We start from the raw sequence: 23,851 nt of genomic DNA, 5'->3' as shown, positions 1-23,851 counted from the left end.
CTATAGATATTCACTAGATCACCAAGTACTCACATTATTAACCACTGATGCACAACCATAAACCACTATAGAAAAATGTACTGATTTCCAAGTACTTACATTATAATACTGTAGCACATCCATAAACACTGCAGAAAACGCAGTAGGTCACCAAGTAATCACATTTTAACTCTGTAGCAAAAAACATAAAACACTATTCTAGTGTCTACTAGAGCACTAGGTACTCACATTGTAACACTGTAACACAACCAGACAACAGTGTAGAAAATTCAAGTAGGGCTCCAAGTTCTTATATTTTAACACTGTAGCCCAACCATAAAACACTATAGAGAAATACACTAGAGCACCAATTATTTATATTATAACACTGTAACTCAAACACAAAACACTACAGAATAGTCCACTCGAGCACCAAATACTCACTTTATAAAACTGTAGCACAACCACAAAACACTATAGAAAATATTCCACCAGAATATCGATTACTCACATTATAACACTGCAGCACAATTCACAAAGTAACAAATGCAACTAACCAATGAGTGAAGCGGCCAACTATAGAGTTTAGTAACCAATTATAATTACGGTTTATTTATTACGCTACCTATATTTTAGAACTCACCGATATTCTGAAAATAAAAATAGTTTAGTATATCATTTATATCAACAGAATCATACATTAAGGAATGATTTTCGTAATTATTACTCATATTTGTTGTAGAAAAGTACTTTTCGAAACGGATGTCTTCCAATTTTGATCTAACTGATTTGGTATTCCTGAAGCTGTAATCGGCCTTATTTTAGCACAAAAAATTTTTAAGTCTTCATAATGTTAATATTCTTCTAATTAAGACTGTCCTGTTAAGTGTATTTAGTTAGATGATTTAAGCATCTTTCCTGACATCTCTGTATAATGCACATTTTGTTTTTTGTTTTGTTGGAAATATTGAAGTAGACATTTACCCAGAACTACTAAGAAAGCTTTTGCCAGTTTAATATATGGATAATCAACGTAATGCTGCTTCTACGAAGAAACATTTCCTCGAGAACATTTCTGAAGTGCTGCGTAATTACATCTCGTAATTAGATAAAAGTGTATTTTCTTACCGTGCTACTGGCGTTAAAGATAGAAGTTGTAGCAAAGGCTTGTTCTAATGGATATAGTGGTCCTTAAAACAGGTGTTAGTCTCAGAATGAAACAAAACCAAGGAACATTTAAGTCAACGAGCCAAAGGTTATGTTTGTTTGTCACTATGCGTAGAAATAATTTCAGTTCAACATTTCGGTTATAGTCTCGATATATAAAATGCGAGTAAATTCAAGGATAACAGAAAATAAGAAACAAATTATTTAATTTAATGACTAGTTGGTTCTGTAGCCTTTATAAAAAACTTCATATGTTCTTAAAGCAAGAAAAAAGGACGAAAGTAATAACTAGTTTTTTTCTTACTTCAAGAAAACTCGAAATTTCTCTTTCAGTATAAAAAAACATAAAAACAGGTGTTCGTTGACGTTCTGTTTAGATATGTGCGTTTTCTAAGTTTCTGCTAGCCCTACTGGAAAGCTTTTAGTTAATGAAAGTTCTGGCCAGTAAAAATCATCTCAGGAATCACTTTCGTAGTATAAGGAATAACATGGGATACGTTTCTAAACAACACTGAAGATGTGTTAGTTGTTTGAAAGCTAGTAACGAACTAAGCAGTTTTGTAATGAAATGATTAGTTTTAATAAGACTTACGATAAGCTATGCGTTTTTGAACATTTGTAAAAAATTAGATAAAATATAAGTTTTCTAATAAAATGTAAACATTTTGTGAAATTTATAAAAAAGTTAGTATTTTTTGATGCGTATATATATATTTACGATTCATCATTTGATTGTTTAGAATTAAGCACAAATATATACAAGGGGCTATCTGTGCTCCGCCCATCACAGAAATCAAAATACTGTTTACAGCAGTGTAAATCCACAGACATATCGCTGTGCCACTGGAGGAGTTTTCTTGTCATAGAGTTGTGAATTTTCATAAAATGTACAAATCATTAAGTATTTATAATTACCTAAACTAAAATAAACAGCAACGCTTTGTTCATCAAGCGTAAGTTAGAAATTATTGTTCATAAAAAAATACTATTTTACGGAAATAACAATGATATAACTCTAAGATTTAGTTCCGTAGTGTATTTTGTGGGTATTTGCTCCATATTTAGATCACAATTGTGTTCTTTATACAGTTGATGCAGCTTGATCAAGGACTAGGCTTCCGAAAGTTTTTAGACACCATCACACCTTCTCCTATCAACCCAAGTGTTGCTATGGGATACTTACGGAAAGACTCTGTGCATCCCAAGAGTAACAAAACAAACATTCACGTTTGTTTTAACAGTTTGGGGCTGTCTTTGATTCACCTGTTCTGTTACAAGCCAGGAGATATATTTCACCGAAAATAGCATAGATAGGACTAATAATACTGCTAACCGTTTATTTGTGAAGCAGTGCACCTACTCTATTGTGCTGGAAATATTACAGGTGTCTACTTATCCCTTTGTTTGAGAGGTAATGCACATCTTCGAATGTGTGAAGATAACACAGATTAGACTTATAAAACTAATGATCATTTAGTTATTAAGGAGTGCACATCCTCCAATATTGATATATTACAATACGTATCGTGCATTGTACTTCTAAATGCGTTTTGCACCTCCGTAATTTCTAGAGACCAAGTTCTCCCCAGAGCAAATAGTTCAGACTTAATACAAAGTAATGCACACCTTGCAAGTTGCATTTCCCTACTTATTCCTGTGATAACTCCAAGTCATATCTGCTCTATCAAAATTATGTCCACAGTTGTTAAAACTCATTCTATGTGAAGCTTTGGACCATTTTACGCCCCTAAGGATATCTTTGCGTTTGAATAGAAATTAAATAAACATAACAAAGCGAATTAAGCAATAACTTAAAGGATGTATAGGTAACAGTCAGAAGTCAGCTGTAGTGATAAGCATTTCGCTATCATTTGCTATTAGAAACACTGTAAAAGGTACAGAAAAAAATAAGTTAAGAGGTTTTTAAATACCAATTTGGTTTAATTATAAATTTTGAACTACTGACGAAATAGATAGTTTAGCTTAAAACCCTGCTTGGATCATGGTTGTGTCAATAAAAGTTCTAAAACTCTTTACTCACCAGAAAAATAAATTCTATTGTAATTAGCACAGCTTTTCGAAATATGTTTTACTTGCACTATTGATCTGTGTCATGATTAACTTACTTTAAGAAAGGTACTGTGTGCACTGTTCAAGTATTTGAAACCAAAGTGAAAGCTGTTGAACCTCTTACACTCGTACTTTTGAAGCTTACCTTAACAAACAAAAGATTTCATTTCGTAAAGCCACCGCTCGTGAGAAAGTTACAGTAATACAAAAAAGAAAATGGTTCAGATTTAACTAATATATCAGTTTCGGAGCACAATATAAGTGTCAGTTCGCTTTTATCTGTGTGAAGAGTAATATGACAAAGAACCGATATACGTGTTTGTTTTGTTTTTACCAAATGAGAAATGAGACGTTACAGTGACACATAGGTGACTGTCGATATCTGAATATTAAATCAGTTTTCAAATATAATATATTACTATGACAACTCTCATTTGTATAAAACGTTTGCTGTGAACAAAAGAAGATTTTATATTTTTACTTTTACTTAATCAGATTCAAAACATATGTTACATTTGAAACATTTGATTCATTACAATACCAGTTAAAGGAAGAATAAAGCAAACAAAACAACCATGTTTGTGGATGTAAAGATACGGTTTGTGGATGTAAAGATACGGTTTGTGAAACAAAGTATCTGAAAACTTACAGAAATTTGTTGTGAAAACAAAACTGTGTGGTTTTTATGAAGTTCACATGCACGTGATGTGGTAACAAGTCACATACAGTTTTATTCATGAAGACAATTTATGCTTCTCTTTTATCACCAGTGTTTTACGTAAAAATACCGTAAAAATTTATTACTCCATAGAAAAATGTTAATTCTGTGTTTGAGGTTTCTTTCAAAGTTAATTTATCATTATGCAAAATCTGTTATAAGAAGTAAAACATTAACACATACTGCAAGCTACAATACACTTAAATTATAATCCACCATATACTAAAGTCGTAGTGTATAATATGGTTGGACTGTAATCTACATTATATTTTGGCTGTAATCTATAATAAACTTAGGCTATAGTATTTAATATATTCAAGCTGTAGTCTAGGATACACTAAGATTGGTTTATAAAATTTATTTAGCCATAATCAACAGCATAGTTAAATTGCAGTTTGCAATATAGTTGGACTGTACTATACGATGTGCTTAAACTATAGTCCATAGTATATTTAAGCTGAAATCTACAAATACTCCAAACTCAGCTCCAAATATACTCTGACTAAAGCCTACACGTATAGTAAATTAGACTAACTTCAAACCCATTCAGACTACAGTCTCTAATATTCTGTAACGTACATAAATAACTAATATTTTCAAGAAAAGTTTAAATAAACAGAGAGGAACTGTACCAAAACTATGTATTTTGTTTCAGCTCTGAAAGAACTATCCAAAATGCTCACGAAAGAGCATTGATGTTCGTCGTCCATTTCAGTATTAGTGTTGTCAGTTACCGAAGTTTCGTTTGTTGAAGTTCACGCAAAGCTGCTTAAGGGCTACATTCGTTAGCCATCTGGAGTTTCCTATATATTGTTTGTGATGTATACTGATTGAAATTTCTCAGTAAAATAATCGACCTTGTTCATCTTCTTCAGATCTAACACACAAGATCTTCAGGAACACATTCTCATCTTACCTAAGATAACTTACAACATACCAGATTCATCCTCTTCGGATCTAACACACACAAGATCTTCAGCAGCACAGTTTCATCTTCTCTAAGACAGTTTATAACATACCAGATTCTTCCTCTTCATATATAGCACACATAAGATCTTCGAAAGCACTGTCTCATCTTCTCTAAGGCAGTTTATAACATACCAGATTCTTCCTCTTCAGATATAACACACACAAGATCTTCAGCAGCACAGTTTCATCTTCTCTAAGACAGTTTATAACATACCAGATTTTTCCTCTTCAGATATAACACACATAAGATCTTTGAAAGCACTGTCTCATCTTCTGTAAGACAGTGTATAATATACCAGGCTTATCTTCTTCAAATCTAACACACACTAGATTTTCAGGAGCACAGTCCCATCTTTTGTAAAACAGTTTATCACATATCAGGTTTATCATCTTCAGATATAAGACAAATAAGATCTTCAGCAGCACAGTTTCATCTTCTCTAAGACAGTTTATAACATACCAGATTCTTCCTCTTCAGATATAGCACACATAAGATCTTCGAAAGCACTGTCTCATCTTCTCTAAGGCAGTTTATAACATACCAGATTCTTCCTCTTCAGATATAACACACATAAGATCTTCGAAAGCACTGTCTCATCTTCTGTAAGACAGTGTATAATATACCAGGCTCATCTTCTTCAGATCTAACACACACTAGATTTTTAGGAGCACAGTCTCATCTTTTGTAAAACACTTTACCACATATCAGGTTTATCATCTTCAGATCTAACACAAACAAGATCTTCAGGAGCACAATTTTATCTTCTGAAAGACAGTTTATAAAACATACCAGACTTAGCTTTCTTCAGAGCAAAACACGGGGTTATTGAAACGCCACTACTCTAACTACAGGACCAGTGAAGTTGGATAAATTTAGCATCACAAATGTTATACGTGTTGTTTGTAAATTGTAAAACGTACATTTAGATCCAGTGTACGATTTTCAACGAGGCAACATAAAACATTTGTTATGTTACACTTCACCACTTTACGGGCATTTCTGTATGGGACGTGAATAACTTTGAATGTGTGTCAACACTTTAAAGTTGACTTTTCCCACGAGAAATCTCTTGTTGTGTAACTGTGAACTTATAGAATTATTTGCTTCTAAAAAAGGATTAATTTAGAAACTAGTACATAATAATTACGTTAATTGTAGAATTTTTTTTTCAAATGTTACCAACATTAATTTCATATCAGAAGAAGTTATCAACTCGCTTAGATAAAAACATAAGAACGTGCATTACTTCGCCAGTTAAGTGAACTTGCTGTTGACTACATTTTCAATGGTAGACCCAACATTTTATTATTTATTTTCTACGATATATCTTGAGTAAGGCCAAGGGAAACACATTGGTCATTGAGCTGGATTATGCACATGAAACTCTCTAATTTTATTTTCTTACAGTCAATGAAAAATAGTGATCCCTATTTAGGCTATGGGTGTGTTATGAGAATGCCAGTCAAATCCTACTTTTCAGCATGACAAGAGATAGCGATGGATGTGTAGATGAATGATAATGTTAGAATATCAATGAAAGTTTGTTCAATCCTATCTCTAATAGCCAGTAGCGACCTTACAATTTCCAATGTGTGATTTATTAAGTAATTCAGTTTAGTTTTTTCATATCATTGTGATGCTATACATGTTCTGTAAAAAAAAAGTATTTTTATCGTGAAACAACTAAATAATCATATTTATTTGGATTAACTCCTCTGTAAAGAAATTAATGTACTTTAAGCAAGCTAACCCCAGTAACACAGCGATAAATCAGAAGATTTATCATGCAAAAAACCAGCTTTCGATACCCGTGTTTCACACCTATAGCCTATTTTGTAGCTTCATGTTTAACAATAAAAGAAATAGAGAGAAAGATTTGAGTAAGCAAATTATATGCTATTAGGTGGAACCTTTTCATTTGATTTCGTTAAAAATTTACATATTTATAAAGTATAGAAAAAATATTTTTCCAAAGAACAACACATTCATTTTCTTACATAACAAACAAATTTAGGAAAAAATGCATCGAACGATAATTATTCTATATTCATAAGAATATCTTTGAGAAATTACTTCCTAAATTAAAGAGAGATGTATTATACCTTTTAAAATTGGAATGAATTTTGATAAAACGTGTGAAGTTGTCTGAAGAAGTAATAATCATAGATTCGTATTGTGTGTGATCTTATTTTGCTTCACAATATTCTTATTACATCAATTTTAACGGTAATTTCAAGACAGGATGAAGCGTGAATGCGTTTTATCACAAGCTCAAAAATAACAACCGATAATTTGCTGAATGAATAATCATACCTGTATATATTCATTACTTTGGAATACAGACCTTGCAAAAAGATGAACAAAGCAAAACACTTATGTCTGATAATCGTTGTGGAATGTTGTAAGTAAATGATCAGATCTGCATATGTTCATCGCTGTAGAATACAAGTAGTAAGATATGATGAATAAGGCATCTTACTTCTATGTGGAATATGGCGAATAATATGTCAGACTTTTGTCTCTTCACTGTCGTGGAATAAAGTGAATAAGTATCAGACTTGTCTCCATTTACTGTTATGGTATAAAGTGTAAAAGGTCTCTCTTTTTATTGCTGTAAAATATGATAAATGTCACACTTGTATCGGTTCATTGCTGTAGAATGTGGTGTATAAAGTGTCAAAATTTTGTTTGTTCAATTTTGTGAAGTATGGCGGATAAAGTATCAGAACTGTATATATTAACCACTTTGGAAAACAGGCCATGGAAAATGAAATTTGCATCTTCTCATGGCTGTGGAATGTGGTTAATAAAGTGTATTACTGTGTAATACGGGCTGTGGAGATGTATGTGAGTAAAGCAGCAGCAGCAGGCTCTTGTCTATCATCTATAGAGAATACGCACAATAGATTAAGGTACATAAAGCCTCAGTCTTGCATCTGTTCATTTCTGTGTAATGTGGGGATAAGGTATCAGACATTTTTCTGATCATTGCTGTGGAATACGGTGGATAAAGTGTCATTTTTGTGTTTGTTTATTACTGTAGAATACGGGCTTGAAATATTTGCGAGTAAAGTAGCAGAAAGCTCTTGTCTTTCATGTATATGGAATAAGGGAAATAGATTAATGTAAATAAAACCTCAGGTTTGAGTTTGTTCAGTGATCTGTAATATGTGCAATAAAGTGTCAAATTTCTGTCTGTTCATTGGTGTAAAATACAATGAATAAATGTTAGACTTGTATATGTTCATTTTCGTAGAATATAAAAGATAAAATGTCAGGTTTGTGTCTGTTCATTCCAGTAAAGTATCATGAATAAAGTGAAACTTCTGTCTGGCCATTGTTGTGGAATATCGTAAATAAAGTATCAGACTTTGTGTCTGTCCATTGCTATGAAATATGGTGGTTAAAGTGTCAGATTGGTGCCTGTTCATTGATGTTAAATACTATAAATAAAGTGTTAGATCGATGTCTTCTCATTCCTGTGGAATATCGGGTATAAATTGACAGACTTGTGTCTGTTCATTACTTTCGACATGATGAACAAAGTGTCAGATTCATTTCTGTTCAGTGATGTGAAATGTGGAGAATAAAGTATCAAATTTTAGTTTGTTCATTGCTTTTCAATATTCTAAATAAAGTTTCAAACTCTCTCTGTTCATTGTTATGGAATAAGGAAAATATAGTATCAGACTTGTGTTTATTCATTGATTAAGAATATGGTGAATAATTTGTTGCGGTAGTATGTGGTCATTCCTGTAAAATATAATGAATATATGTCAAACGTGAGGCTGTTCATTGACGTGGACTATAACAAATGAAATATCAGACTTGTCTCTGTTCATTGCTGTAAAATGTGATATATGAACGTAAAACTTGTGTCTGTTCATTACTATGGAATATGATGAAACAAATGTCAAACCCGTGTCAGTTCATTACTATAGAATATCATGAAACGAATGTCAAACCCGTGTCAGTTCATTACTATAGAATATGATGAAACAAGTGTCAAACTTGTGTTTGTTCATTTCTGTGGAATATGATGAAACAAGTATCAAACCTGTGTTTGTTTATTACTGTGGATTATGATGAAACAAGTGTCAAACCTGTGTGTTCATTTCTGTGGAATATTATAAATCAACTGCCAAACTTGTGTCAATTCATTACTATGGAATATGACGAATCAAGTGTCAAACCTGTGTCAGTTCATTACTATGGAATATGACGAATCAAGTGTCAAACCTGTGTCAGTTCATTACTATGGAATATGATGAAACATGTGACAAACCTGTGTTTGTTTATTTCTGTGGAATATTATGAATCAAATGTCAAACCTGTGTAAGCTCATTATTACGGAATATGATGAAACATGTGTCAAACCTGTGTTTGTTCATTTCTGTGAAATATTATGAATCAAGAGTCAAACCTGTGTCAGTTCATCACTATGGAATATGATGAATCAAGTGTCAAACCTGTGTTTGTTCATTACTGTAGAACATAGGGAATAAAATATAAGACTTCTATCTATTCATTGCTTGGGAATATGATTAAAAATGTATCAGACTTATGTGTGTTTATTGCTGTGAAATTTGATGAAAAATGTTTCAACATTTCGTCTGTTATTGCTTTGTAGATTGGAGAATAAAATGTCAGACTTGCGTTTGTTAATTGTTATAAAATGTGATGAATAAATGTAAAACTTGTGTCGCTTTATTACCTTGTGTTATGATGAAACAAGTGTCAAACCTGTGTCTGTTCATTGTTTTAAAACATGATGAATAAAATGTCAACCTTTGTCTCTTTATTGTTGTAAAATCGGAAAATAAAGTATAAAAAATTTTGACTCTTCATTGCCGTAGAATATAACGAATAAAATGTCATAGTTGTGTCTGTTTATTGCCTTGGAATGTGTAGAATAATGTGTCAAACTTTTGCCTGTGCATTGCTGTGAAGTATGAGGAATAAAATTTCATTTTTCTGTTTCGTAGTTTCTTTGGAATATGGAGAATAAAATATCAAATTTGTTTCTTTTCATTGCTGTGGAATATGATGAATAAAGTGTTACACATGTGTCTGTTTATTGCCTTGGAATACTGTGAATAAGGTGTCAGACTAGTGTCTGTTCATTGCTTTATAATACAATGAATAAAGCAACAGACTGTGTCTGTTCATTGCTTTATAATACAATGAGTAAAGCAACAGACTTGTGTCTGTTTGTTGCTGTAAAATACAATGGGTAAATCATTAGTCTTGTGTCTGATTATTGCTGTAAAATATGATAAATATGGTGTCAGACTTATGTTCTGCTCGTTGTTGTGTAATATTTTGAATAAAGTATAAATATAATTTTTTCATTGATATGGAATATTATTAATAAAGTGTCAACCACGTATTCATGGGGAATAAAGTGTCAGACTTGTGTTTCTCCTTTGCTTTGGAATATAATGAATAAATGTTAAACTTTTTGTCTGTTCATTACTGTAGAATATAAGGAATAAAGTGTTAAACCTGTGTCTCTTTACTGCTGTTGATTATGGGGAATAAAAATATCATCCTCGTATTCATTTATTACTCTGGAATATCGCGAATAAAATGTCAGACTTGTTGCTGTTCATGAGTAGAAAATGTGATAAATTAACTGAAAACATTGTGTCTGTTAATTGTTTTAAAATATGATCAATAAAACGTCAGACCTGTTTGTATTCAGTGCCTTGAATATGGTGAATAAAATATCAGACATATAACTATTGAATATGGTGAATAAAATACCAGACATATAACTATTGAATATGGTGAATAAACTATCTGACATGTGCTTATTCATTGCTTTAGAATGTGGGAATAAATTAGTATATTTGTGTCTGTTCATTACCGTATTACTACATAAAGTAAGCTGAAACAATTGTTAAAACCAAGCATAAAATAATTACTATCAAATTTATAAACAAATTTACTTTATTTTAATGAGATACATTCTCCTCATTCATGTTTTTCTAGTTTGTGCAGAATAAAAACTGCTCGAATGCGTTATTTTAAGGACTATCGATCGCCTAGTGATACATTTCCTTGTGTAAATTATATAAGTTATACTTATGTGGTTTTCACAAAGACTTAATGGCTCACCTTGATAGTAATCATCTTTACTTTCTTTCATAACATTAAGGTGTTACATACTGGGTTCACATTCCTTTACCCAATTAAAGAAAAGTTGCTGAAGTTGCTACACGTTGCATTGAACACACACTCAGATAGATGTGCACATGTATATCGTGTCTTTATGTTTTTTATTCTTTTATATGAACAAGTAGCTTACAATTTTCCATTTGGCAGACGTAGGGCAAACAGTAGACCACGAAGTATGAAGAGAACTTTTTTTTTCCGTGGACTACTTTTATTACTTTGTGCGCTGCGGTTCATTTCCCATTTGGTAAACACCATCGACAACATTATTTGGTTGACTACGAGTGTAGCACGCCATTCTCTTATTCGGAAGGAACGATCTATGAAAATTGTATTGCTTTTAAGGTATTTAGTTAATCGAAGTTACGTTTAAAATGCTAAAGTTAATTCTGGGAATAGTGCCTTTTTTATTCTATACCTTACGCAACGGAAAATTTGAAAATTTAAATGTTTACCTAAAAATAATTTATAGAATTGATGTTTTGATCAAAATAAAAAAAGAAACTTGAAAGCAAATGTGTAGATAGAGCATAATGTTTAGAGAGTTTAGTTTAAAATCTGTATATATTTGTATATATATATATATATATATATAAATCGAGCTGTGACTTTGGATATCATAACGTTTGTTACAGAGGAGTGTATGTAGTAATGATCCTGGATATGATACCGTTCGTTAGATAAGAAGATATCAAATACCGAACCAAGATATGTTCCTTAGATAGGATGTTATTAAGTAGAGACACTTGATGTCATAACTTAGATAGAAAGCTAAGTAGCAGAGACCATGAATATTATTACGGTTGTTAGATAGGAAGGTCTTTAATAGTACATGTGAAGATTATAATTCCCTTTTGATAACAAACCATGTAATAGTGACTCTTAATATTACAGCTTTGTTTAGACAGAAAGGTCTGAAGGAGTGACATTATATATTTAAACATTCGTTCGAAATAAATCTATGTAGTAGTTACCATGGATATTATAGCGTTATACTTGTTATTATATTTGAAGATTAGTACTGACCCTAGATATAATAAATTTCGTTAAATACGAAGCTACGTAATAGTAATCTTGGTCATCGTTAGGCAGGAAGCTAATTAGTAGTGACCCTAAATATAAAAAAAAAAAATCGTTAGTTTTGAAACTATGAATACGATAGCTTTTGTTAGACAGAAATCTATGTAATAGTGATCCTCGTTATTATAGCTTTCATTAGATAGGAATCTATGTAAAAGACCCAAGATATCATTAACTTTGTTAAATAGGAAGATATGTATTAGGTACTTTGGATATCATAACTTTCCTATGTAGTATTAATCCTGAATATAATTGTATCATAGTCTTCTTTAGATAGGAAGCAATGTATTGGTTTCACAAGATGTCATAAATTTCGTTAGATATCAAGATAGGTACAAGTGTTACTAGATGTCACAACTGTCGGTAGGTAGGAAGCTATGAAGTAGGGTATCGGTATATAGTAAGTTTTGTTACATAGGACATTTATGGTAGTGATCCTGGAAACCATGTTTTCCGTTACATATGATGCTCTATAGTGTTGATCTTCAATATCTTAAGTTATGTAATAGTGGCCATGAATTTTATACTTTTCGTTATATAAGAGTCAAGTTAGTAATGTCTTATTACATTGATATTTTCTTTAGATGGGGAGATGTACTGTAATGACCCAGGATATAATAGTATCATACGTTTCTTACGTTGAAAGGTTAGTAGTGACAAAGATAACATAAGTTTTCTTAGATAGCTAGCTATGCACGAGTGAACTTAGATGTCATGATTCTCGTTAGATAGGATGTTAAGTAGTAATGTACCTAAATGTCATAACTTTTGTTATATAGGAACCTATTCAGGAGTGACAATCAATATTATAGAATCATACCTTTCGTTAGCCAAGAAGCTATGCAGTAGTGAACCTAAATGTCATAAATTTCGTTACGTAACATTCAATGTGATAGTTACACTGAACATAATATTTTTCGATAGATAGAAACCTATATAATAGTGACCATTGATATCTAATATTTTCTTAGATAAATAGCTACATAGTATTGACCATTGATATCGTAACTGTCCTTAGATTGGAAGATATGTAATAGTGACCTTCGATATCATAAATTTCATCCGATAGGAAACTATTTATTAGTACCCATAGATATGGTAGCCTTATTTAGAAAGATAGCTATACAGGAATGATTCACCATAGTATAATATCATACACTTCGTTGGTAAATGAGTAATGTAGAAGTTTCCAGTCATATCATAACTTTCTTTACATGGAAGACTTTGCATTGCGAACATTACATATCGTAACTTAGGAAGAGATGTAGCTGTGACCCTGGATGTGAGAAAATCATACTTTTCATTAGACTGGAAGATTACTGGTGACCTGTATATCATAAGATTCGCTAAATAGAAAGCTATGTAGTTGTGACCTTTGATATCATAACTTTCGTTAAACTGAAAGATAGGTGCTAGTTAGTCATGATTTATAATTTTATGTACATAAACAAATATGTACTAACTCTGATTATTATAATACCATACCACTGCTTAAACTTGTAAATTACAGTGGACACGTTTTAGCACAGGTATTTCCCCTCCAACAACTGGAACAGTGACGCGTGGTTTCATGATAACATCCATACTGAAATAATCACGAAGTTATCGCTAAATCACTAAATATTAGCGTGATATTCTTTTAGACTAGAATTATACTAACCCATTGTCTGTATTTCAAATAAAAATGTTATTAAAGTTTATTTGTTTCGTACATGATGAAATCGAATTCGTTACATGAAAACATAACAGTTACGTTCGTGAACCCTATTTTCTCCGCAGTGGAAATGTCGATACTCTGATAAAATATTATACATAACGTGTCTAGTTAAACTGAATAGAATCTTAACTTTAGAAGCCATGGATATTAACGTGCGTTTTACCGAAATGTCTTCTTTTTTTTCCTGTAGTAGTTTTTATTCGTTGAAACCGTTTAATAAAATGCTATATCAGCCTTCACCAGATATAGAATAAAATATTCAAAACATTACGGAAAACTGAGTTAAGAATATAATGCATTCTTTCTCTAGACGTTACTTATTCTTGTGTCGTAGTTACAATTTTTTTCTACAGTTCTTGCATAAAATATCTTTTCATACATTAATTTCTTAGAACTATATTACATGTTTATTATTGTTATCGATTTTTTTCTCCAGGATGAGTTTCGTTAACAGTAATAACTGAAAAACAAAACAGGAAATAGCAACTGTGTATTTTTTCCCATTGGAACAAACAGAAATGAGGAAATTACTTTTTCGTCCAAACAAACAAAAAACGTTATGAAGTGCTACGGTTATTTCCTGAACATGATATTAGTCTTTGGGGATCATGTTTTCTGTTCGTTACCCATTTCATAAAATAAATATAATTTAAGTTTTAGTTTCATTTAGAATGATACATCAAATATGCCTTACAAACACGTGAGCAAAAATATAGAGATATTGACTGACACATTATACCAATATCCTTTGTGGATATCACTATTAAACTTAGCTGGTTGCATAATATAATTCATCACAGATATTTTAAAATACTTAAACCACATTATTAAACTATTAATGTTTAAATAACCTCACATAAACCAACAATTACCTCATTATTTAACATTTTAACAGAAATATTTCTGTTTAATTGTTTCGAATACAACTGATGATCGTAATCGAAATAATTAACATATCGCTTGGTATATTTCAGTATTCGCTGCGTCGAAATATCTTACAGACTGTAACAATATTTTATCAACGTAAGAAAAATAACATAAAAATGGTGAATGCGAACAACCATTTCAGTATAATCGGCCCGTCTTATTGAAAAGGATCGGGCTTAAACATTTAAAACATTTACTAGTAGAATTAACCAAGTTTGATTAATTTTCACTTCCAAACAAATCACTAGTAGAAATAACCAAGTTGGTTTAACGCCCACTTCCAAACCATTCATTATTAAAATAACCAAGTTAAATTAAATCCCTCTTCCAGACCTTTTATTATTAGAATTAAGCAGATTTAATTATGTGCTTTTCACTAGTAGAATTACCCAAGTTTGATATCTTCCAGACCATTCAGTAGAAGAATTAACCAAGTTGGAATAACCTCCATTTCCAGACCATTCGCTAGTAGAATTAACCAAGTTTGAGAACTTCCAGACCATTCACTAGAAGAATTAACCAAATTGGAATAACTTCGATTTCCAGACCATTCGCTAGTAGAATTAACCAAGTTTGAGAACTTCCAAACCATTCAGTAATAGAATTAACCAAGTTTGATTAACTTCCAGATGATTCATTAGTAGATCTAACCAAGCTGGGTTAATTTCAACTTCCAGGCCATTCAGTAGTAGAATTAACCAATGTGGATTATCTTCCACTTTTAGACCAATCACTAGTAGAATTAACCAAGTTTGATTAACTTCCAGATCATTCAGTAGCAGAATTACATCAAACTGGATTAACATCTACTTCCAAGTCATTCACTTGTACAATTAACCATGAATGATTAACTTCCAAACCATTCCCTGTTAGAATTAACCAAGCTGAATTAACTTCCACTTCCAACCCCTTCACTAGGATAATTAACCAAGCTGGATTAACTTCCACTTCCAACCCCTTCAATAGGATAATTAACCAAGCTGGATTAACTTTCGTCTCCATAATATAAATGAACTTACTCAAAAAGGGTGAATTTTCATCTTTACACCACAGACTTAACTTATTCAAAATGAACAGGCCTACTGTTCAAGATCATAGACTTATACGCATATTATCCAAAACACAGATAAACTCGACTTATCTAATGCGTATAAACTTTCTCTTCTGGACCAAAACTTTGACTTCGAATTTTCAACTTATCCAAAACACATGAACTTCCACTTCCAGACCACACATTCGACTTATCTTAAAATTATCAAATTGAATGTCTAAAAAAGGCCTTAACCTAGTTGCCTGCTCTATTTTATTTTCACTGTTATAAATGCTTGAGTTTCATTAACAGTTTTAGTTTGTACACTATAAACACATATTCGGAAAATTAAGCAATTAAGGGACTTTACTTGTGCTTAAACATGTTGAAACTCTGAAATTTTGAAAGATTCCTATACGTTAGTTTTTGTTTTACCATTAGTTTCTGAAAAAAAAATCACCCTAAACTTTAAACAAACTTTATTTAGGAACCAGAGTGTATCGACATAAACAGCTAATTTTACAACACTGGCGTTTAACCAGATATATAACTTACGACATTTTTACTTTGAGGTTTTTCTTCCATTATTTTATTCATCTTCAAAGTAAAAGTGGCTATTTAGTTGGCGATAAAGTTAGAGTATTTTGAGTGCGCTCTGTGAATAACGTGTGGGTGTATCATTAAACTACAAGAATTCGTGTTTTCAGATTTAAATATCAAAGAACTGTTGTCATGAGAAAATCATGTCTTCAAACAATGACAGCTTCTTAGAACACGGGTGGCTTAACACAGAAACTGTGCTATATATTGTTCTTTAAACAACAGATTATAATGAAATCGTGGGCAATGGAAGAACTAAAGCTTGCGAAATACAAGGGGGAATTGCATGATTACTATTAAGATCTGTTCATCTTGGAGCGCAGCAGCACTAGTAAATGAAACTTGTCTCTCAATAGGAGATTGTATTTACTTAGCAAATACAATATCTGTTACTCTCCAGGCACACTGTTTAAGACAGTTACAACATGACATAGCTAATGACTGTTTATCATCTGCAAGACATCACAAGATATTTTGTCGTTTTCTGAGCTGATATTTCTCAGTCATTATTTGCTATTATATAAAACATTAAATATCGGTTGTTATTTTTTAATCTTTAATGATTTTTATAGAATACGTACAATGTCACGTGAGACGCTCAATAAGAGCCTGTTATTTACAGTTAATCGTGATAGAAGTCAGAAAAAGTATTCTGTGTTCATTCTTTAGAGTAACGGCCCAATCAGAACTTGCTACAATGCTCTGATCAAAATCCATTGAAATATAGGCGATTAATTACCCGGTAATAATTTGCATATCTATTAGTTAATACGGAACCATAAGTTGCATATCTACTGGTTAATACAGCTCCATAAGTTACATATCTACTGGTTAAAATAAACTTATTAGTTATATATATATATCTACTGCTTTGGACATCTCTCTGAGTCACATACCTACGATTAGGACAGCCCCTTAAGTTGAATATCTATTGGTTAAAACAGACAGCCTTATTAGTTGCATATCTACTGGTTAGAACAGCTCAACACAATTACATATATTCTCGCTATCTCTTGACAGAGCGTGAAGTTACTTATAATTCATAGACTCACACTTTCTTTGTGAACGCTTAAAATACATTTGATCAAGAGGAAAAAAAACACGATATCTTTCACTGTTTCAGGTATTGTTCTTCTAACTTTCTAAACATATTTTACTTTCCAATTATTGCAAATTTATATGTAGGACCTCGTAAAGCGTCAAAAAGCAGATAGAGTATTCTTATATATCCCGTTTTCGTAAAATTGTTTATAAAGAATCCATTAGCTATGGTTTAGAAACTTTTAAATATTCTATGGTCACTTTTTCTGCCAGTCTTACAGAAGATGCAAGAAAATATTATTAGTATGTGACTAAAAACCCACAAATCTTTCATGTTTAGAAGAATTTAATACTTCTAGCTTTGATGTCATGTTTCTTTTCAGAAAAGTTTACTGAAAGCTTGAACGTAAAATTGGAGGAGAAAGAGGAAAGTTCGCAAACTTAACAGAAAACGTATCATGAATTATGTTAAAATAGAAATATGATTAGAATAGTGTGTAATAGGTTTATAACCACAATTCTGGAAACTTAAATGAAGATACGTATCATGAGCTCTTTGTTTATATAAAGAAAAACCTGACAATTTTTTTTAAAAAATCAGAATATTAATTAATGAAATTTCTACTACAACTCCTGAACTAACAGAGTTTATTAATCATTGTGTTTTATGGCTAGTGAATCTATGCACTGTCAATTCGATTTAAGGCATACAATAATATTTACCAATTCTTATTATGTATTGTTTATTTCTTAAATAATACAGGAGAAATTAATACATACAGCATGGCTTTATCTTCGTGATTTCATGTTAAAATGATATATTTTGTCTCTATACGGTCATCTCATTTCCAAAGAAAAACACATAAGTAATATATATCAATATAAGGTGATGTTCATTTAATGCTGGATTTATAACAAATAGAACCCGACATCGCCAGGTGGATAGGGCACTCGACTCGTAATCTGAGGGCCACGGATTCGAATCCCTGTCACTTTAAATATGTTCGCCCTTTCAGACCTGAGGGTATTCATAAAGTGACGGTGAATTCCACTATTCGTTGGTAAAAGAGTAATCCAAAAACTGGTGGTGATTGTTGATAGCTAGTTGCCTTCCCTCTAGTCTTATAAAACTAAATTAGTGACAAACTGGCGCAGATAGCACTCTCTTAACTTTGCGCGAAATTTAAAGACAATTTAAAAAAAATGATGGAAATCAGTTCCTGTTAAAATATAAATAAGACTGCTGGCAAGATGGAAATCAGTTCCTGTTAAAATATACATAAAACTGTTGGCAATTGATAAAAGTGTGACCAGAAATTTTCTTTGTTGAAAAGCTGATAACTTAGTTCATTCTTTTTCAGTGTTTGTTAACACTTCTCTTTAATTTAAAATGTAATGTTTTTATTTATAATACTTTTAAGTTTAGTTTTAAAGGTTGTCTAGTAATTTTACTAGTTAATGAACCTTTAATCAACTGTTTACATTCTATGTAGTTTTAGGGTGAGTTTATGTTACCGTTATTTGTGATGTTTGTGTCAGTAGGAATATAGATCGTTGTCACAAACCGCTGTTTTATGGCTTCCTTATTATCTTTTAATGATATTAATAATCAAGCGAAATTCGTTGTGGTCTCTTCATCTTGTGTCCCTCTATCACGTTTTCTTTTCTTCCTCCACGTTGCCTTCTTGTGTGTTCCTCCACCCCCTTTTTGATACTTTTAGATATTATCAAGGTATCTTTGTTTGCTAGTCTTAACTTGTGTAAATACGTTTAATTATCCTACGTGAGTGTCAGTTTTAGTTGACAGAAATCTTTAAAACTTTCTATGTTACTTTCAACTTATCATCGAAGAAAGGTCAGAGCGAGTTAATTATGTAATTATTTAGCAAGATACACATATTTTTTCCAATAAAAAATATTTGACGTATTACAAACTTCAGACCTATGTTCTCAGTAGCTTTCAAACGGTGTTAAAGTATTAAAATAGAAATTATTTTTAGAGACAATACACGAGTATTGCTATACAGAGTGTAGACTGTAGACCAATAGTGTTAATCCTTTCAATAAATTACTTGGACAATGACGACAGGACCCTTTTAAACCATTTTAGTTTTCCCATTGCAACATGAAGCTTATCAAACTTTCCCAAGACTCAACACGAATAGAATTAGTATCAGTGTAATTCTGCGATAATATAATTTTCTTGTAGCCGTTGAAACCGTGTGAAAACTTTAATCGAACAATCTTCCTTTATCAAAACTATTATCTTAAGAATGAGATATCTTCAGCTATGAGATTGAGAATGCCTTCAAATAAAGACATTTCAAAAAAGTTTACATTATTTTACTAATGAGTATACCAGTGTTAACATATTTCTGAAAATGTATTTTATTACTTGTGAGTAGGATGTTAGCCTAGAGACTATATGTCACAGTTCTTGCCAAGTAGGATGTTAGCCTAGAGACTATATGTCACAGTTCTTGCCAAGTAGGATGTTAGCCTAGAGACCATATATCTCAGTTCACGCCGGGTAGAAAGTTAGCCTAGAGGCTATATGCTCTAGTTCACGCCAGGTTGGATATCAGCTTAGAGACAACATGCTCCAGCTCACGTCAGGTAAGATATTAACCTAGAGATCAGACGCTCAAGTTATCGTCAAGTAGAACGTTAGTTTAGAGATAACCTCTTTAGTTTTCGTGAAGCGTGGCTTAAGACTAGAGACCAGACATTCCTGTTTTTAAAAATTTATCTGTAGACTAGAAAAGAGTGACTTCAACGCCTGACACGTATGATATTAGCCTTGTGATCAAGGAGTCAAGCTCTCGACAAGTATGACATTAGCCTTGTGATCATGGAGTCAAGCTCTCGACAAGTATGACATTAGCCTTGTGATCAAGGAGTCAAGCTCTCGACAAGTATGACATTAGCCTTGTGATCAAGGAGTCCAGCTCTCGACAAGTATGACATTAGCCTTGTGATCAAGGAGTCAAGCTCTCGACAAGTATGACATTAGCCTTGTGATCAAGGAGTCCAGCTCTCGACAAGTATGACATTAGCCTTGTGATCAAGGAGTCCAGCTGTCGACAAGTATGACATTAGCCTTGTGATCAAGGAGTCAAGCTCTCGACAAGTATGACATTAGCCTTGTGATCAAGGAATCAAACTCTCGACAAGTATGACATTAGCCTTGTGATCAAGGAGTCCAGCTTTCGACAAGTATGACATTAGCCTTGTGATCAAGGTGTCAAGCTCTCGACAAGTATGACATTAGCCTTGTGATCAAGGAATCAAACTCTCGACAAGTATGACATTAGCCTTGTGATCAAGGAGTCCAGCTCTCGACAAGTATGACATTAGCCTTGTGATCAAGGTGTCAAGCTCTCGACAAGTATGACATTAGCCTTGTGATCAAGGAGTCCAGCTCTCGACAAGTATGACATTAGCCTTGTGATCAAGGAGTCAAGCTCTCGACAAGTATGACATTAGCCTTGTGATCAAGGTGTCAAGCTCTCGACAAGTATGACATTAGCCTTGTGATCAAGGAGTCCAGCTCTCGACAAGTATGACATTAGCCTTGTGATCAAGGAGTCCAGCTCTCGACAAGTATAACATTAGCCTTGTGATCAAGGAGTCCAGCTCTCGACAAGTATGACATTAGCCTTGTGATCAAGAAGTCAAGCTCTCGACAAGTATGACATTAGCCTTGTGATCAAGGAGTCAAGCTATCGACAAGTATGACATTAGCCTTGTGATCAAGGAGTCAAGCTCTCGACAAGTATGACATTAGCCTTGTGATCAAGGAGTCAAGCTCTCGACAAGTATGACATTAGCCTTGTGATCAAGGTGTCAAGCTCTCAACAAGTATGACATTAGCCTTGTGATCAAGGTGTCAAGCTCTCAACAAGTATGACATTAGCCTTGTGATCAAGGAATCAAACTCTCGACAAGTATGACATTAGCCTTGTGATCAAGGAGTCCAGCTCTCGACAAGTATGACATTAGCCTTGTGATCAAGGAGTCCAGCTCTCGACAAGTATGACATTAGCCTTGTGATCAAGGAGTCCAGCTCTCGACAAGTATGACATTAGCCTTGTGATCAAGGAGTCCAGCTCTCGACAAGTATGACATTAGCCTTGTGATCAAGGTGTCAAGCTCTCGACAAGTATGACATTAGCCTTGTGATCAAGGAGTCAAGCTCTCGACAAGTCGACTAGAATTCTATTTCTTCAATGCTCGACAAGTAGAAAATTAGCATGGAGAGCAGTGTCACACTACCATTTAAGTTAAGGATTACAGTGTTCGAAAAGTTGGACATTATCTTGGAGACAAAGTCTGTCGAATACTGGACTCACTTGTCTCCAAAATAATGTCCAATAACGTATGTAAAGTAGTAAGAACTACTATATTAAAAGGCTGCACATTATTATAGTTGTTCTTACTATTTCACACACATCTGTATGTAGTGACTAATTAAAATTATCTACATTGTACTGAATTAGTTATTATCCTAAGAAACAAAGCCTATTATTTCAAAAATAGAAATGTCAATCTTCCCTACGTTTCTCTATACTAAGTTCTAAACGCAACGCATTATTGGTAAAGTTGTTTAACCCAAAGCTCATCTTTGAACAAGCTTTCCAACGATAAATTGTAAAAACTAAGGTACTTTTTGTCTAATGTTCCCGAAACTGAGGTACGTTTGATCCAATGTTCAAATCCTACTAGAGAGTAATATATGGAATTCGAACTTTGTTTATACGACACAGTGCTGTGGGTTAAGATACACCATATAATGAGTACCTTATTTAGAATATTTATCCGATGTCACGTGGAAAAGTAATTTTATCTATCTATTCAACGAAACTTTAGGTGAGATGTAGACATCAAGGTTGGTATAAACAGTGTTATTTCCCTGCTGTTAGGATGAAGAAAGAATAATTTAATTAATTGGGTTCATTAGCAACGGTTGTTAACATGCAGCACTTTGTTGTCTTTTATAATCTAATCTATATTCTCATGTTATGCTTTGCAATCGAAGCAAATGGATTAAAATTGTGTTCTACTTTTTTGTATTCTAATGAGATATACGAAAAAATAATGGAAATATATATATTTTTAACAATATAATTTCGTAAAATAAGTTCGGTATTTAGTATGGGCTTTCTTTAACAATTTATTCGTAAAATATATATATATATATATATATTTCAGTATGGAAGTAGATCTTTTTGATTCACGAATTTTATACAAAGTGTTTATCTAGAGACACACGCAAATTCAAACAGAAAGAAAAATAAGAATAGAAAACGAAGTCCTTTAAAGATATACAAACAAGCAAATGTTTTTGACTAGTCCCACGTTCTCTCGAATATAATATATATTATTTTTTCATGAATACCATGCTTATTGAAAGTCCAGTTTTAATATGGTTTTCATCATTCTTCAAAAATATACAGTCTGGAATACAAACCAAGTGCGCAACCATTTAACTTAATCTCATAAACAGTTTTGTTAATAGATACAAAGAATAAACACGTAACCTATTTAGAAAGAACGCTTCTCCAGTTATTATCTATAATATCTTAACAATATATATATATAAATGGACATGAGTACTAAAGTTTCAAACATAAAAATTGTCATTATTGATTTAAAATAGCTTAGCATGTTAAAACGTAATTTTAGCGGTGTATAGGACAACTGTTTTCTCAACCACGATCCAATTTAATATATTTTAGTGCAGACCAATTTCAGTAACGACAAATCTATGCCATTCTAGTTAGTATTGAAATTAGTATACGTGTTTATTTCCGCCTCTCTAGAGAATGTAACCCGGAAACAAAACCGATCTACGTCTGTCTAATCAATTAATTTTCACGAAAATTTCCCCGATATCAATAAAAACGAATGAGCACGTTATTGTGAGATTAGGTAATAATATATCTCTGGGTCAAACTTTTTATTTCGACAAATTAATCTCTTAAATAATTGCTTTATTTCTTCCAACAGCTTTGTTAACTTTGCACTTGGTGTATCAGATTTTTTGTTTTGTTTTAGGTATGTGTTATGACACCTCTCGTCTTCCTTCCAAATAGCCACCTACACTACTGAAGTGGCGACACCTTTTCTTTGACAAAATTTAAAAAAAAAGTGTTAAAAAACTGTGGTATCCTGGTAACCGTGAAAGGTATTTATTTCTTATTCATAATTTTCGCGCTAACCTATACAGAGGTTTCAGAATAAAACAATATCTGACTATAGCAGTTCCTAATATTGAACTAACGGAAGGTAGTTAGTCAACAGTGATTATTGCTAAAGCCTGAGCTGAACTTGTCAAACCGGATAGTGGGATTTGACTGTCTCATTAATAACACA

The 23,851-nt window shown here is 32.4% G+C and overlaps 1 protein-coding gene and 1 pseudogene across 2 annotated transcripts in view; one reads left to right on the top strand and one right to left on the bottom strand.

Annotated features, from left to right (window-relative positions):
- LOC143230973 (nephrin-like) overlaps positions 1-23,851 on the bottom strand; it is a 169,592-nt pseudogene that overhangs the window by 122,211 nt on the left and 23,530 nt on the right. The window lies entirely within an intron of this gene.
- Positions 1,307-23,661, top strand: LOC143227913 (uncharacterized). Its single transcript, XM_076459271.1, has 5 exons — positions 1,307-1,312; positions 2,236-2,373; positions 11,250-11,426; positions 12,746-12,807; positions 23,534-23,661. Exons 1-5 carry the CDS (start codon positions 1,307-1,309, stop codon positions 23,544-23,546), a joined length of 396 nt encoding a protein of 131 aa, XP_076315386.1. The 3' UTR covers positions 23,547-23,661.

This window comes from Tachypleus tridentatus, chromosome 10, assembly GCF_004210375.1.
Source record: "Tachypleus tridentatus isolate NWPU-2018 chromosome 10, ASM421037v1, whole genome shotgun sequence".
In the NCBI taxonomy this organism is placed as follows: Eukaryota; Metazoa; Arthropoda; class Merostomata; order Xiphosura; family Limulidae; genus Tachypleus; species Tachypleus tridentatus.
Note: the sequence above shows the minus strand (reverse complement) of the source record. Positions and strands in the feature narration are given on the sequence as shown.